We start from the raw sequence: 15,824 nt of genomic DNA, 5'->3' as shown, positions 1-15,824 counted from the left end.
GTGCAAAAAGCCAAATGTAAACCCTTCCCATCACTAGGAGAGGTACTCAGATCCATAACCTGTCTTTGATCAGTGGTCAATATCTACCCACCTCCTTAGTGATTTAGAGTAGATCCACTTTCCAGGGCTAAGGTCTGTTCAGACTTTTCCAGGACCCTTTGGCTGCTTTCACTCAGCCACTGGGACCCCAGAGAATAATTGTAGCCATTCTCCTGCCTTTGGGATGGCCACCTGAAGATTTTCTCCCTATTCTTATACTGCTAATACTTGATATATGTAAAGTACTTGATATATATGTAAAGTCCTTTGTAAATCTTAAAACACCATATAATCAATGAAGGAATGAATCATGAAATCTTGCCCTTTTATACTTATTCACACTTTTCCTGAGTGAAGCACACAACAAATTTCACATGAAGTCTTTCCCAAAGCATCAGGCTTTTGTCTCTTTTTGAGCTACTGTTATTGTGTTGTCATTGCTGTTATTATTATAATACCCGCACTTCTAAGAAGGACCCCAAGGAGTACTATCTACCATCCCCCTACTTGGGCGGGGGGAGACCTGAGAAGCATCATGCCCTATTTGCCAGCAGCTTGGTACAGAAAGCTCACCAAACCCCCTCCTCCTTTCATCTATGAGCATACACTTTATCTGTCTGTCTGTCTGTCTGTCTGTCTGTCTGTCTGTCTGTCTCTGTCTCTCTCATGCTCTTCCTCTGTCTCTCTTTATCTTTCTCCCTCCATCTCTGTGTCTCTGTCTCTATCTTTTTCTCTCTCTGCCTCTGTCTATTTGTCTGTCTCTCTGGCTTTCTATCTGTCTCTTTCTCACTTTGTCTTTCTGTTTCTCTCTCTGTGTCTCTCCTCTGTTTCTCTTTCTCTCTGTCTCTGTCTCTCTCCCTCCCCCTCCTCTGTCTCTCTCTCCTCTCTCTCTTTTTCTCTCTCCCCTTCCTCTCATACTCTCCCTCTTATGCTCTCTTTATGGTTCCAATCCAGGCTAGAGCACTTGGGAGACATCATCCATTGTCCCTGTAAATTGTCATTTCACAATCCAGGCTTTGAGTCATTTAAATGACTGTGCTTGAGATACTGCACTGACTCATTTAATCTCTCTAAGTAACTTTCCTCTGCTTACACAGCAGTCCAGCAGTGGCCCTGGGTGCCACAGCCAAGCCTAGCCTCTTCCTCAGCATCATTCTCTCCCTGACTGCTTTCCCTTGCCCCTACTGCCTCTGTTCTCTCTTTTTTTTTTTTGGAACTGGAATATTTTCTGGTGATTGGACAAAACTACTAGAGGAGAAGCAGTTGACCCTTAAATATACTTGCTGGTGATGGTGGTAAAGGAGGACTTTTAGGGTACCCTTCATACATGGTCCTTCATACATGCTCACTGCACCATGGGAAGCATAGAAGGAGAGAAGATGGGAATAAGCATCTTGATTGAAGGAACTCTAAATAGTAGATAGGAAGGTACTTACCCAAAGGGATTCCTAGGTTCCTTGAGGTTTTTCTTATCACCTCTACCCCGAGAATTCAAGTACCAGCTTCTACATGAGACCTTTCCTCATCCCTCCAGTTATTAGGGCCTCCTCTCTACATCTTACTTAGCCTGTGCAGTATTTTGCATTTATTGATCTGTAGGCATTATGTCATTCCCCTCTCCCTAAATGAATGCAATCCCTTGAAGTCAGAGATTGATTTGGTTTTGTTGTCATTGTTGTTTTGTTTTGTTTTATAAAACCCTTACCATCTCAGTTCTAAGGCAGAAGAGCAGTAAAGATTAGGCAATGGGGGTTAAGTGACTTGCCCACAGTCCCAGAGCTAAGGAATGTCTGAGGTTAGATTTGAACCCAGGACCTCCTGCCTCCAGGATTGGCTCTCAATCCACTGAGCCACCTAGCTGCCTCAACTGGTTTGTTTTTAACATTGTATCCCCAGCACCTTGCATAGTGGTATATAATAAGTACTTAATAAATATTTCATGGATAAATGAATGAATGAATAAATTATACAGATCCCAAATACTTTGTGAAAAGTAATCTCTGTGTGTGTGTCTTTTCTGACCTTGTCTTTCTTTCCCCTGTCCTCCCCATCTCATATATATAAGACAGAGGCGAGAATTTCAAAAAGGGACTATACTTGAGCAACAAATAATGAGTATATTTTTCTCTAATTCTTTAAGATTGATAAAACAAACTAAACTGACTTTGTCCCAAAGTGACAAGTCTCAAAAGATAGGATCCTTTTCTGAGATAGCCCTATCATAATTGCCCACATTCATACATCTAGTTCTGAGGCCAGATTTGAACCCAGGAAATCCCATCACCAGGCCTGGCTTTCTAACTACTGAGCCATCTAGCTCTCCCTGTACAATGTTCTGTCTCTCTCTCTCTCTCTCTCTCTCTCTCTCTCTCTCTCTCTCTCTCTCTCTCTCTCTCTCTCTCTCTCTCTCTCTCTAAACCCTTATCTTCCATTTTAGAATCAAAACTGTCTATTGGTTCCAAGATAGAAGAGCAGTAAGGGTTAAGTGACTTGCCTAGGATAACATAGCTAGGAAGTGTCTGAGGTCACATTGGAACCTAGGACCTCTTGTCTCTAGACCTGGATCTCAATCCACTGAGTCATCTACCCAACCCTACAATGTTCTCTCAAACTTTCATATCCATCAAGGCACAAGAAGTGCTACATTTTCTTTCCTGTGGGTTTGGGTGCAGATGAAGTTCAGCTCCCAATCTTAAGCACTTGGGGCATGTACTTTACAAACAATGATAATATTTAGGTTTTTCTAAGTATAAAGGAAGGACCATTCATTTACAGAACCCACCTCTTCAGCTGAGAGATTTGGACCCTATGTCCCCATTCTTCCCAAGAAAATATAGTATGGTTTTCAAGCACAGGCTCCATTGCCCTATGTTGGAGAGTAGAAAGAAATTCTAGGGAATGCTGCCATGGCACCAATGGGAAATGAGGATGAGGAATGGGGCATTTGAAGCATTTCCTGAATTCTTCTGTTCAGCTCCTCTTCACCCCCAACCTACATTTTCCTGCCAGAGACAAAACCCCATCCCACCAACTGAAAACCTTCCAAATCAACTCTTAACCCAGCCAACTCTGCAAAGAAGTCAAGTCAAAGAGAAAGGGAGCAGATAGAGAAGGGCTCTGGGGCTCTGGGGGACAGAGATGAGCTGGTACCCCTACCCTAACCCTGGGAATTAGATCTGTGTGGGAAGTGCTAGAAGAGAGAATACATTGACCTTCACCTTTTGGTTTCTCTTCTCCCCCTCTCTCCCACCTTTTCCTTGAAGGGCTACTTCCCTCCTTTGTCTAAGAAACAGGAGTTTGGGGAAGATTTTGGGATGGAAAAAACCAAGAGAAAAGTGCCTGACTTTGGGCTTCTGAGGCTGGCTTTGGGTTAGAGCTGGGGCCATGCCTCAGGGAATAATCATGCCAAGGGATCAGAGTGAACCTTCCATCAAGGATAAAAGGGCTAAGAACTGTGAGCTTTTCACCCTCCTTGGCTTCCTAGAGGCAGCTCTCCCCTTACTCCCATCTGCACTCAGAGATCCCTACAATTAATGGGCATGATTGGGAAGTCTGTTTGATGTGGCATACTGACGAGATGTTTCTGAGGCCAGAGCTGAATGCCGGAGGGAGGGGATGTAAAGGGTGTGCCCAGTGTGGACTAAAGCCTTAGGGCTGGATGTGGAAACCCTGAGGCTGGAACTTCAAAAGTTGCTGAGTCTATGCAGCAAGCTGACCTGGATCAGATGAAAACTCCTGCTGTTGAGACAGAGAAGGGGGCCTCCGGACCACTCAGGCATGGTGCAGTTTTATGGTCTATCAAAGAAAAGAAAGAGATTCGTGCACAGTGCCATCTATATCCAGGGCTAGGTGAGTGGGAACTTGCCCCAGGAGACCCAATTTCAGAGTGCTTTAGAAGTGTGGGTAGATAAATAAAGTACCTATTAAATGCCTGCTTATTCTCTTCTAGTGGGTCCTGGAAATCTTGGGTACAAACAAAAACAGTCCCTGACATCGAGAAGTTTACATTCTTGGGGAGGGGGGGGGAGATAACACATAAAGAGGAATTGGAAGGGGCGGAGTCTAGTTAAGTGGCATGACTAGCATGTAGGTAGTGCTGGGGAGGACTAGAACTGAGCAAGATTAGGCCAAAACTGGCTTATTAAATCTCTGGGATGAAGCCCAAGATTTACGCTGTTTTGCAACAAACAGAAGAAGCAAGTGTTCATTGTGCCACTCCTAAATATGGTCATAGAACAAAACTAACCTTACCATATTTCAGCTTTTCAATACACTTTTATTTTATGGGAACAAGAGTGAGTTTGGGGGTTGTGGAGAGGATTTTTTAAAGTTATAATTTTAAAATATTAAATATATTTGGAATGGGTTGAATGGTCAAACTTATTGGTTTGATATTAATGTGGAAAGGGGTGTCTAATGGAGTACCCCCAGGTACATTCTTGGTTCTACCATTTAGATAAAAGAAGAAATAAAAGATTCATCAGATATTCTGGTGACATAAAGTTGGGATGGAGGGCTAAAATTTTGGATGAGGCTCAGGACCCTAAAACATCCAGGTAAGCTATAATGTTGGACTCTATCAAATAAGATCACACTTAATAAGGCCAATTATAACCATTTTTACATTTTGGACATAAAACATCAACTCCACAAGACCAAGAGAGGAGAGGCATGACTAGAAAACAGACATCTAAACAAGATCTCTTGGTTTTAGAGGACAGCCAAAGTCAATAAAATCAAGGGGGTACAACAGTATTCCCCAAACTAACCAGATCTTGGGCTGTATGGTGAAGGATGTTATATCAAGGATGAAGTTGGTGGTCAAGCCACATCTGGGACATTCATCGTGTTTAGCCCTAGGTAGCTCATTTGAGCAAGAACATTGTCAAACTAGAGAACATTCAGTTAGAAGAATAAGGAAACCATGCCATATAAAGATTGGCTAAAACAACTGAGGATGCTTAGCTCAAAGGAAAGAAGACTAGGAGGAGATATAATTATAGAACTGCCAGGAGGGGAGAAAGCCTGGGGACCATGACACCTGTCTTCAAGTACTTGTAACCTTGTCAAAGTTATTCCTGAACTCCCACCTACTAATGCCCCCCAAATTCATTGTATATGGATATATATGCCTATATTTGGCATATTCTTATATATGTTCAAATTGTTATTTCCTCCCAAGAGAATGTAAACTCCTTGAAGGCAGGACTTCTTCCATCTTTGTCTCTTTGTGCATAGTACAGTGCCTGGCACATTGTTGTGTTGTTCAGTTGTTTTCCAGTCATGTCCTTCTTGGTGATCCCATTTGTGATTTTCTTGGCAGAGATATTGGAGTGGCTTGCTATTTCCTTCTCCAGTTCATTTTAGAGATGAGGACCTAAGGCAAATATAGTTACATGATTTGCCAAGGATCACATAGCTAGTAACTTCTAGTAAGTGCCTGGGGCAAAATTTGAACTCAGATCTTCCTGACTCCAGGCCCAGTGCTCTATCCATTTCACCCCCTAGCTTGCTTGACACCTAGTAGGTAATTACTAATTGCTTGTTGACTGGTTGCTTAATTATTGTGTGACAGGAGGGACTAAACTTTTTTATTTGGTTTCATAGAGAAAACCAAGGAGATTGGTGAGAATTGCAAGGACTAAATTCGGACTTAATATTAGAAAAAGCTTCTTAAGAATTAGAATTATCCAGCTAGACTGTCTTGAGAGGAAATAGTGTTCTCCTACCTTGCAACTGGACATCCATTTGTCAAGTATGTTGGCAGGTATAAGTTGAATTAGATGAACAGTGAGGTCTCTTAAAACTGAAGTTTTGTGAATCTGCCCTGTCCAACAGTGGAGGCAACGTGCTCTAGTGGCAAAAATGGATGGATAGATTTGAAGTCTGAGAACCTAGGTTCAAATCCTCATTCTACCACTTTTATAAACTCCTAAAAACTGAGTATGGGACTAAGTTTTATCACCTGTAAAAATGTGAATGTTGTACTAGGTGATCCCTAAGGTATCTTTCAGTGCTAAATCTGTGATCCTATGGTACCTATGAATGGATTGCTTTTTGAGATGGTGAATTCCTTATACTTGTAATTAATTAAGTTAAACTCAGAGAGGTGTCCTCTTAAAGATTCTATAGAGCCGTGATGGCAAACCTATGGCACACGTGTCAAAGACAGCACACAGAGCCCTCTTTGTGGGCATGCTAGATTGTTCCCAGCAGATTTGCTCCCTTCCCCCTTTCCACCTGCCTCCCTGGTTCCTCTACACTTACTTCCTTTCCCCAAGAGGGAGTTCTCAGACCACTCTCCTCCTTTTATCCCTCCCTTGTCTAGGACTAGGGACTGCCCCTATCCCACCACTGGTCCTGGCCCCATCCCCTAAAATATCTCCACTTTCTTCCTTCCTTCCCCTGCCAACCACTATTCTGGGGGGCAGGGAACTGCACATAGTCTGGGGGGTGGGGCTGAGGGCAGGCTTAAAAAGTTCTGAAAGGTTTTTCATCACTACTATGGAGGGTTAATTTTGGAAAAACATGGAAAGATCTATATAAAATTTAGAAGAATGAAATGAGCAGAACCAAGAGAACATTATATATAGCAACATAAATATTACTTAAAAGAATGATTGTGTGTGTCCACCTCCAGAAAAGGAACTGATAAATAGAAATAAGAAAGACATAATTATGTTTTGTGAAATGATGCCTTTTTAATGGGGGTGGAATTAATTGGGCATTTTAATGTAATAAATAAATTTAAATTTTTTAAATTTAAAATATATAATTTAAAATTAAAATTATAGAATTTTTTAAATTCTATAGAGATGCTATATTAAAAAAAAGATGGATACATTGGATGAGAGGTTAGAATAGATCTCCTATGAAGTTCTATAATCTTAGTGAGGAAAATAGGAAAGATTGGTATGAGAGTTCATTGGTTAGGAGACAACACACAGTGATATCCCATTTGGACTAAATGTACCGATGGAATTCTGCCATAGGTGCCCTCAAGGACAATGACACCCTGAGAGAAGTGAGTCTTGAGGGAAATATGTGGAGTCAGAGTTGGATATGGGAAGATGGGTCATAAGATCACGGACACAGAGCCAGAAGAGTGGCTGTAACTGTGGCAGGGCAGCTGGGGCTCTTCCCAAGGGGCCAAAATTTAGAGAATGCTGACAATACTTAGAATTCCTTTGGCAGCTTAGAAACAACTGAGCTTAGCATTCGTTAATAAGAGTAATTAGACAAAATAGGGAACCCCAGTATTTTCCTTCCATCCCCTGCAAAAGCACTTTAAGGGAGCCCTTACCCCGACCACATTTTCTGACAAGTGTACAAATCATTAATGGATCTGACTAAAGATAATTTTACAATACCATTATTTTAGAGATGAGAAAATGGAAACCAAGCCTGGTGAAGAGAATTGTCAAAGGTCTCCTAGGTAGCAAGAGGCAGCATTGGGATTTTAATCCAGATTCTCTGGCTCCAAATACAGAACTGCTTTCTTCTGCCTGGTGTTCTGTTTCCCTGTTAAGGTCCTCCAAGGTTGAATTCTTCTTCATGGGATGAATTGGGGATGCATTTTTCTGAGCCAGTGATCAATTGATCTTTTTTTTTTTAAACCCTTACCTTCCATCTTGGAATCAAGGCAGAAGAGTGGTAAGGGCTAGGCAATGGGGGTCAAGTGACTTGCCCAGGGTTATACAGCTGGGAAGTGTCTGAGGTCAGATTTGAACCCAGGACCTCCCATCTCTAGGCCTGGCTCTCAATCCACTGAGCTACCCAGCTGCCCCCTCAATTGATCTTTCTGAAGGTCTGATTGATCTCCTGGCATCAATCCTATTCATGGAGGGTGGGGGTGACAGTAGGATTTTATTTTATTTATTTTTATAAACGTTGGGCAGTCTTCTATACTGCCCCAAGCTGGGCAGATGAGAAAAAAAAAACCCATGATCCCAATTCCCAGGAATACCACCCGGCTCAGGCAGCTGTTGTTTGTGCAAACCTGGCAAAAGACAGAAACCTTTGTGTTTGAGCAAATAGGGCCATTAGTCATGTCACCAACCTGCCCCCTCCTCTATGTCTGGGCAGCAGCTTCAGGACTTGTCCTGGCAGTCCCAGGCTCTCCCTGGGGGAGAGGTGGGGCAGATGTCCACCACCTGACTTTTTCCCCTTCTCTGAGGCTTCAAGGCCAGGTGTGTGTGTGTGTGTGTGTGTGTGTGTGTGTGTGTGTGTGTGTGTGTGTGTGTGTGTGTGTATATGTGTGTGGCCCCCTTTTTGCCTCTGCTTTCCCTCTTACACATAATTCATAACTGATCTAGGACTCTTGCTTTCCATTTGTTTTCCAATTTCCAGTTGGTTTCAGAAGTGATGTTAATAAGTCACCTTGTCTATCCTCCTGCCTCTGGAGCTACTCTAAATTGAACATGACTTAGACCTCATCCTACTTAAAAGACTTAAAGATTAGGAGTAGGCTATTGGCTTCTCTTGATCAAAGTGAGGGTCTTACACTGCTGTGTGCTATTCCCTCTCCCACCCCAAGTTCACAGGACTCCTCTGAGTCCTCAGTAGGCCTTGATAAATGCTTAGAATCATTGCCTTTCACCTGGAAGAATCTACAAAGACCCTCATTTTACATAAGGGGGGATAGGCTCGGAAAGGGAGGACGATTTTCTCAAGGTCACAGAGTAGGTGAGTGATAAAGCTGTGGCACGCACATCTTTTGACTCGGTTTGCTCTTTCTTCTAATGCATGGCATTAGTGTCCCTGAATGACCTGAGAATCAAACTGAGGTCTCCTTGGAAGTATGAATTCTAGGAACAACATCAACAACCACAGCAATATAAACAAGGATACTGATCTTCTGTTCATATGGAGCTTTTCAAGTTTGACAGAGTCCTGCAACTTCTAGAGGAAGGGAATATATTATTGTCCCCATTTTAGAGATGAAGTGATTGAAGCTCAAGGAGATAAGGTGACTTGGCCAGAGTCACAGAGATGGTGCCACTGATGCACCAGTGTTCCTGCTTCCAGTAGCCCTCCTCTCCAATACATTTTCTATACAATTGAGGAAATAAGCTTCCTATAGCATAAAGTTGACCATGGATTCCCCCAGCTTGGTAGCTCTCTATCCTCTCTAAGATTAGAGAATCCTTTGTCTGAACTCTATTAGAATCACTTTCTATTTGCTCTACCTGCTTCCAGCCTCTCCTTCATAAAATAATCTTAAGACTCAGCTTGACCAGGCTACTCTTCTCCCCCAAAGCTTTCAGTGACTCCCTATTGGCTCTGAGATGCAAGGCAAACCCCTTGGTCTGGCCTTTTGCAATCTAGCTCCAAATTACCTCTTCAATCTCATCTCACATAGCTCCTCATTTGCTTACTTTATGTTCCAAAACTGCTAATTCTTTTTTTTTTTAATTAGCCCTTACCTTCCATCTTAGAATCAATCCTGTGTATTGGTTCTAAGGCAGATGAGCAATAAAGGCTAGGCAATGGGGGTTAAGTGACTGGTCCAGGGTCACACAGCTTGGAAATATCTGAGGTCAGATTTGAACCTAGGACCTCCCATCTCTGGGCCTGACTCTCAATCCACTGAGCCACCTAGCTGCCCCTTGCTAATTCTTTTTTAAAAAATTTATTTATTTATTTTAAAATATTTTTCCAAGGTTACATGATTCATGTTCTCTCCCTTCCCTCTTCCCTCCCCACTCATGGAGCTGACAAACAATTCTACTGGGTTGTACAAATATCACTTGATACCTATTTCCATATTATTCATTTTTATAATAGAATAATCTTTTAAACCAAAACCCCAAATCATATACCCATATAACCAAGTGATCAAGCAGTTGTTTTTCTTCTGCGTTTCTACTCCCAGTTCTTCCTCTGGATGTGGATAGCATTCTTTCTCCCAAGTCTCTCAGAATTGTCCTGGATCATTGCATTGCTGCTAGTAGAGAAGTCCATTACATTAGATTGTGCCACAGTGTATCCTTCGCTGTGTACAACATTCTCCTGGTTCTGCTCCTTTCACTTTGCATCAGTTCATGGGGATCTTTCCAGTTTATATGGAAGTCAAGCAGCAAAACTACTAATTCTTCTGTTATCCTGACTTTCTGTCTTCCTCCTCCATGGATCCACACAAACTGGCCACCACTCCTGGAATATATTTCCTCCTTGTCACTGTTTTTTTGTAGTTCTTATCTGCCTTCCAGACTTGACTCAGATCCTGTTTGCTCTTGGAAGCCATGGGTGATCCCCAGTCTGTTCTTAGTGCTGTCTTGAAGCTCAAATCACTGTGTATTTGGACATCTTTGGTATCTGCCCTCCTGGCTGCCCCTAAGTAGGATGTGAGCTCTTTGAGGGCAGAGGATTATTTTACTTTTCCCTTTCTAGGAAAAAAAAAACATCAGGCAGAAACCTTTCCCATTTTGTAAGTGCCTGCTGGATTGCTAAATCGAATTGTTCACCAACAGGCGTCTGTCCTAAAACATTCTCTTTCAAGACATTCTTCCTATGCTAAATAGGGCATACTGGATAGACTACACTAAATTCCAGTGCTTGGCACAATGCGTGGTGTGCTAGGTCTGGAGTCAGGAATTGTATTGAAGACAAAGCTTAAGTTGGTAAAGGTTAAATGACCTGCGTAGAATTACCCAGCTAGAATATGTTTGAGACAGGTCTTCTGGGAATGATAAGAGGTGCAGTGGATACAACCCTGAGCCTGAAGTCAGCAAGACTTCAGATCTGAGTTCAAGTCTGACTCCAGACACTCACTAGTTGTGTGACCCTGGGAAAGTCACTTCACCTCATTTGCCTCGGCTCCTAATCTGTAAAATGAGCTGGAGAGAGGAATGGCAAACCACTCCAATATCTTTGCCAAGAAAACCCCAAATAAGGTCATGAAGTCACGTGATGAAAATGATTAAACAACAAATCAGTTTTTAAAAATCAAAGTATAACCCAAATGGGCAGAAACAGATTGGTACCAAAGGTTCTAAATGTCAGTGTGTAGTATGTGTGAGTGTGTATGCACATGCAACTTCCTTTTCTGAACATACATTTCCTGTATGATATTGTTATGCCACTTTTTGTGCAGAAGTCATCATTGTAAGAGATGGCAAGGCATAGCATGCTAAGGGCTAAACCCCAGAAGTTCAGTCATTTTAAAGTCATCTGACTCTTTGTGACCCCTTTGGGGGTTTTCTTGACAAAGATGCTGGCGTGGTTTGCCATTTTTCTTCTCCAACTCATTTTACAGATGAGGAACCTAAGGAAAATGGGGTTAAATGACTTCCCCAGGGTCATGCAGCTAGCAAGTGTCTGGGGTCAGATTTGAACTCAGATCTGAAGTCTTCCTGACTTCAGGCCCAGGGTTGTATCCACGTGCACTCTTATCATTTCCAGAAGACCTGTCTCAATCATATTCTAGCTGGGTAACCCTAAACTGGTCATTTAATCTCTCCAAACTTAAGCTTTGTCTTCTGTACAATTAGGACAATAATACTTCTAGAGTGTCACAGGGTTATTGTTAACTACTTTGTATTTAACTACTTCATACAATTTGTATTTATTAACTCTATACTGTATATCATTTGGTATGTATTTATTTTCTGGGGATGGGAGTTCATAGAGAGTAGGCATTTTTCCCATTTTTGGTACTTCTATTCCAGGAACCTAGAAACTAGGTGGTACAAGGCACAGAGCATTGGACCTGGAATCAGGAAGCCCTGAGTTCCAATCTAGCCTCAGATATTTTCTAGCTCTGGGTCCCCAAGCAAGTCTCTTCACCTTGATCTGCCTCAATTTCTTCATCTATAAAAGTAGGATGATAATAGTACCTATGATTTAGGGTGGTTGTGAAGATCAAATGAAATAATATTTGTAAAGTGCCATATAAATGCTAACTATAGCTATAGTTGAACCCATTTGCCTCAGTTTCCTCATTTGTAAAATGAGCTGGAGAAGGAATATAGTTGTTATAATTGGCACTTGTTTGACCCAATGACCAAATATAAGTCTTCAAGGGCTTTAGAAACATTGGTTATTGTCATTGGCATCATGTTACCCCGCAAATACGCCCACTGGATATACCTCTTTGTGCCTCCTTGGGTAACCTACAGTTCTGAATCTTCAGAGATCGCAGTGTGCCCTCATGATCAGCTCTGTAGCATTACCAGAAAAATTCTGGGGTTAAAATGATGGGCCAAGAAAACAAGCAAAATAAATATCCAGTCACTTGGCATGCCCTGGTGCTTCTTTATAACAAGGATCGGCAAACTATAGCACGATTTTAAAGATGTAAAAACTGCTTTTAGCTTGTGGGTCATCCAGAAAGAGGCCCATGGGCCAGATCTGGTCCTGGAGCTGTAGATTGCTGACCTCTGCTTATAAAATCTCTAATCTCTTGCATATGCCCCCTCTTCCCTCTAACATCTCTGTCACCCTCATGCAGGTTATTTATCACCTCACACCTGGACAGTTACAACAATCTGCTGGCGGATCTACCCGCTTTGAGTCTCTCCCCATTCCAGTGCATCTTCCACTCAGTCATCAAATTGATCTTTCTAAAGTGCAGATCTGGCTATATCAACCCCCTATTCAATCACCACCATTGTTTCCAGGGCCAAATGGAAAATATCAAATGACAGTAACAATGGCGGCTAACTCCCTGGATTGTTGTGAGGATCAAATGAGATAATATGTGTAAAACAGGACAGCTAGTGGATAGAGAACTAGGTTTAGAGATGGGAAGTCCTGGGTTCAAGTCTGCTCACAGATGCTTCCTGGCTGTGTGACCCTGGACAAGTCACTTAACCTAGCCCTTACTACTCTTCTGCCTTAGAACTAATACATAGTATTGATTCTAAGGTGGGAAGGTAAGGTTTGTGTGTGTGTGTAAAGCCCTGAAATTTAATGACCCCAAATAGAATAACCACTTTTCTACATGAGTTCATATTCCAATGGGGGAGAAAACTATATATATATATATATATATATATATATATATATATAATTATATACAAAATAAATAAAGTTAGTAAAATACAAATTTGCATGAAGTAATTAAGAACAATCCTGTGAACCACTTAATAAATGCTCGATTCCTTCCTTACCTATCAAAGATCAATAACATCAATTAGACATAATTTACCTCCTTGTCTCAGGCATTTCAGCATTCCTGGTTTATTGCCTGCACCCAGCATGCTTGTGTATAGACATCTGAAGTCATAGATTTTATCATTGGACTTGCCATTGGCCAGCACCTTCTGTGTATTCCTGTCTCTCTCTGCTGCCATTTTTCTTCATTTGTTTTATTGGTAACTCTCTATGGGTCTCTGACCTGGCAGATATTTGTGGGTAGTTTTTTCCCTGGGGGGGTGCATTTATGAATGTTGGGATGAGAGGAGAGGGGGAGAAGTGGAAATAAGCTGTAACTAAGTCTAAAACCAGCCCTCTTTCCACTGGACAATGAGAGTGAGTGACTCTTCCTTCCTCCTTTCGGCTTCTTTTTTTCTACTCTCTCTTCCTCTTCTCCTTCTTTTCTTCCTTGTCCTTTTCTTTTCCCTTCCTGGACATGGGTGGGCAGTAGGGTAGGGAAGGAGAGCAGGGACACAAAAAGGGGAGTCAAAGTTAATTTAGGTTCAAATCCCTGGTCACCTAGAAATGAGGCGAGTCCCCTCAGGCCCAGCCACAGCCTGGACCTCATTAATCTGCACACGGGCCGCAGTCAGAGCCTTGACAGAAGTAGGCCAGAAGTTACACTGCAGTAGAGAAAGGGCCTGAGGTTCAGGTTGGCCTGGACCCTGACAGCCAATCACGTGGCCAGATGTACACCGAGAGGACAAAAGAAGAAGGAACAAAATACAAACATAAACAAAAGAGAAAGGAAAGTCTGTGGGTAGGAGGGATATCACTCCCCAATGGCAATCAGAGACCCAGAGGCTGATGTTTTCTTCTTGAGTGACAGAATCATCAGTGTACACAGTGTACTCTCACCCCCTAGTGATGGGGGCCATCAGAGGATGGCACACCTGGGAGACATCTGTACTAACGAAGGGGTCAGTAGACCCCTCTGGCGAGTCTCTTGAGGCTAGGGCTGAGTTTGAGTTCCATTTCTATGCTAGTTCTCAGAAAGGTCCCAAGAGGACGAGGAAGCTTTTCAGCCTCTTTTCTCCAGGGTAAAATGGGCCCAGTGTGGGCAGGAAGCTGATGGCGTTGGTGAGCCTTGTGGGACCTCTTCTACATAACAATCTTTCCAATTTGTTTTCCTTTTTTAAAATAGTGTGGCTTATTTTAGACCTTCCTGGCCTAGGCCAGCAAGAGACAAATGAAATAGATTATATAGTCTCTGTCTCTAGAGAGGACCAGATCTGAAGGGAAAGAGAGAGACAGAGAAACAAAGACAGACAAGAGACAGACAGAGAAACAGACACACACACACACAGACAGAGAGAGACACAGAAACTGACACACACAAAGACAGAGACAGAGATTGAGAGAGACAGAGACAGAGAAACAAAGACAGACAAGAGACAGACAGAGAAACACACACACACAGACAGAGAGACACAGAAACAGACACACACAGAGACAGAGAGAAAGAGATGGAGAGAGAGACAGAGAGACAGAGACAGAGAAACAAAGACAGATGAGAGACAGACAAACACACACACAGAGACAGAGAGAGACACAGAAACAGACACACAGAGACAGAGAGACAGAGATGGAGAGAGAGACAGAGAGACAGAGAAACAAAGACAGATGAGAGACAGACAGAGAAACACACACACACAGAAAGACAGAGACACAGAAACAGACACACAGAGAGAGACAGAGATGGAGAGAGAGACAGAGACACACACATACACAGAGAGACAGAGACAGACAAAACAGAGACAGAGAAACACACACACAGACAGAGAGACACAGAAACAGACACACACAGAGACAGAGAGACAGAGATGGAGAGAGAGACAGAGAGACAGAGACAGAGAAACAAAGACAGATGAGAGACAGACAAACACACACACAGAGACAGAGACAGAGAGAGACACAGAAACAGACACACACAGAGACAGAGAGACAGAGATGGAGAGAGAGACAGAGAGACAGAGACAGAGACAGAGAAACAAAGACAGATGAGAGACAGATAGAGAAACACACACACACAGAGAAAGCGACAGAGAGAGACACACAGAAACAGACACAGAGAGAGACAGAGATGGAGAGAGCGACAGAGACAAAGAAGCAAAGACAGATGAGAGACAGATAGAGAAACACACACACACAGAGAAAGCGACAGAGAGAGACACACAGAAACAGACACAGAGAGAGACAGAGATGGAGAGAGCGACAGAGACAAAGAAACAAAGACAGATGAGAGACAGATAGAGAAACACACACACACAGAGAAAGCGACAGAGAGAGACACACAGAAACAGACACAGAGAGAGACAGAGATGGAGAGAGCGACAGAGACACACACACATACACAGAGAGACAGAGACAGACAAAACAGAGACAGAGAAACACACATATGCAGAGAGACAGAGAGACAGAGACAGACACACACACACACACACAGACACAGAGAGATAGAGACAGAGACAGAGAGAGCTCTTTGGGGAAGGATACTGCCCCTTCCCTAGAAGCTATCATTTATTGCTAGAGAAAAGTCTCTTCTTACTTACTAACTCACTGTTAGGAGCTCTCAGACATAAGTCCAGCCGCACAAATTTGGGACAGTTCTTTCTAGAAAACCTTGCCAGGGTCTCAATTTCCCTATT

At 42.6% G+C, this 15,824-nt stretch overlaps 1 protein-coding gene across 2 annotated transcripts in view; it reads left to right on the top strand.

Moving 5' to 3' along the window:
• Window positions 1-15,824, top strand: part of GRIK3 (glutamate ionotropic receptor kainate type subunit 3) — a 344,698-nt gene that overhangs the window by 104,843 nt on the left and 224,031 nt on the right. Inside the window, exon 1 of one of the 2 annotated variants that reach the window (XM_056795163.1) lies at window positions 739-3,888. The exons of the other annotated variant lie outside the window; for it this stretch is intronic. Within the exon in view, the coding sequence (XP_056651141.1) occupies window positions 3,741-3,888 (148 nt within the window). The 5' untranslated portion in view covers window positions 739-3,740. Of the gene's footprint in view, window positions 1-738; window positions 3,889-15,824 lie in introns of those variants that run through there. 2 annotated transcript variants of the gene reach the window in all.

The sequence above is a fragment of the Monodelphis domestica genome, chromosome 4 (assembly GCF_027887165.1).
Source record: "Monodelphis domestica isolate mMonDom1 chromosome 4, mMonDom1.pri, whole genome shotgun sequence".
NCBI classification, from domain to species: Eukaryota; Metazoa; Chordata; class Mammalia; order Didelphimorphia; family Didelphidae; genus Monodelphis; species Monodelphis domestica.
The sequence above is the reverse complement of the archived record's forward strand: the minus strand, read 5'-3'. Positions and strand labels throughout refer to the sequence as shown.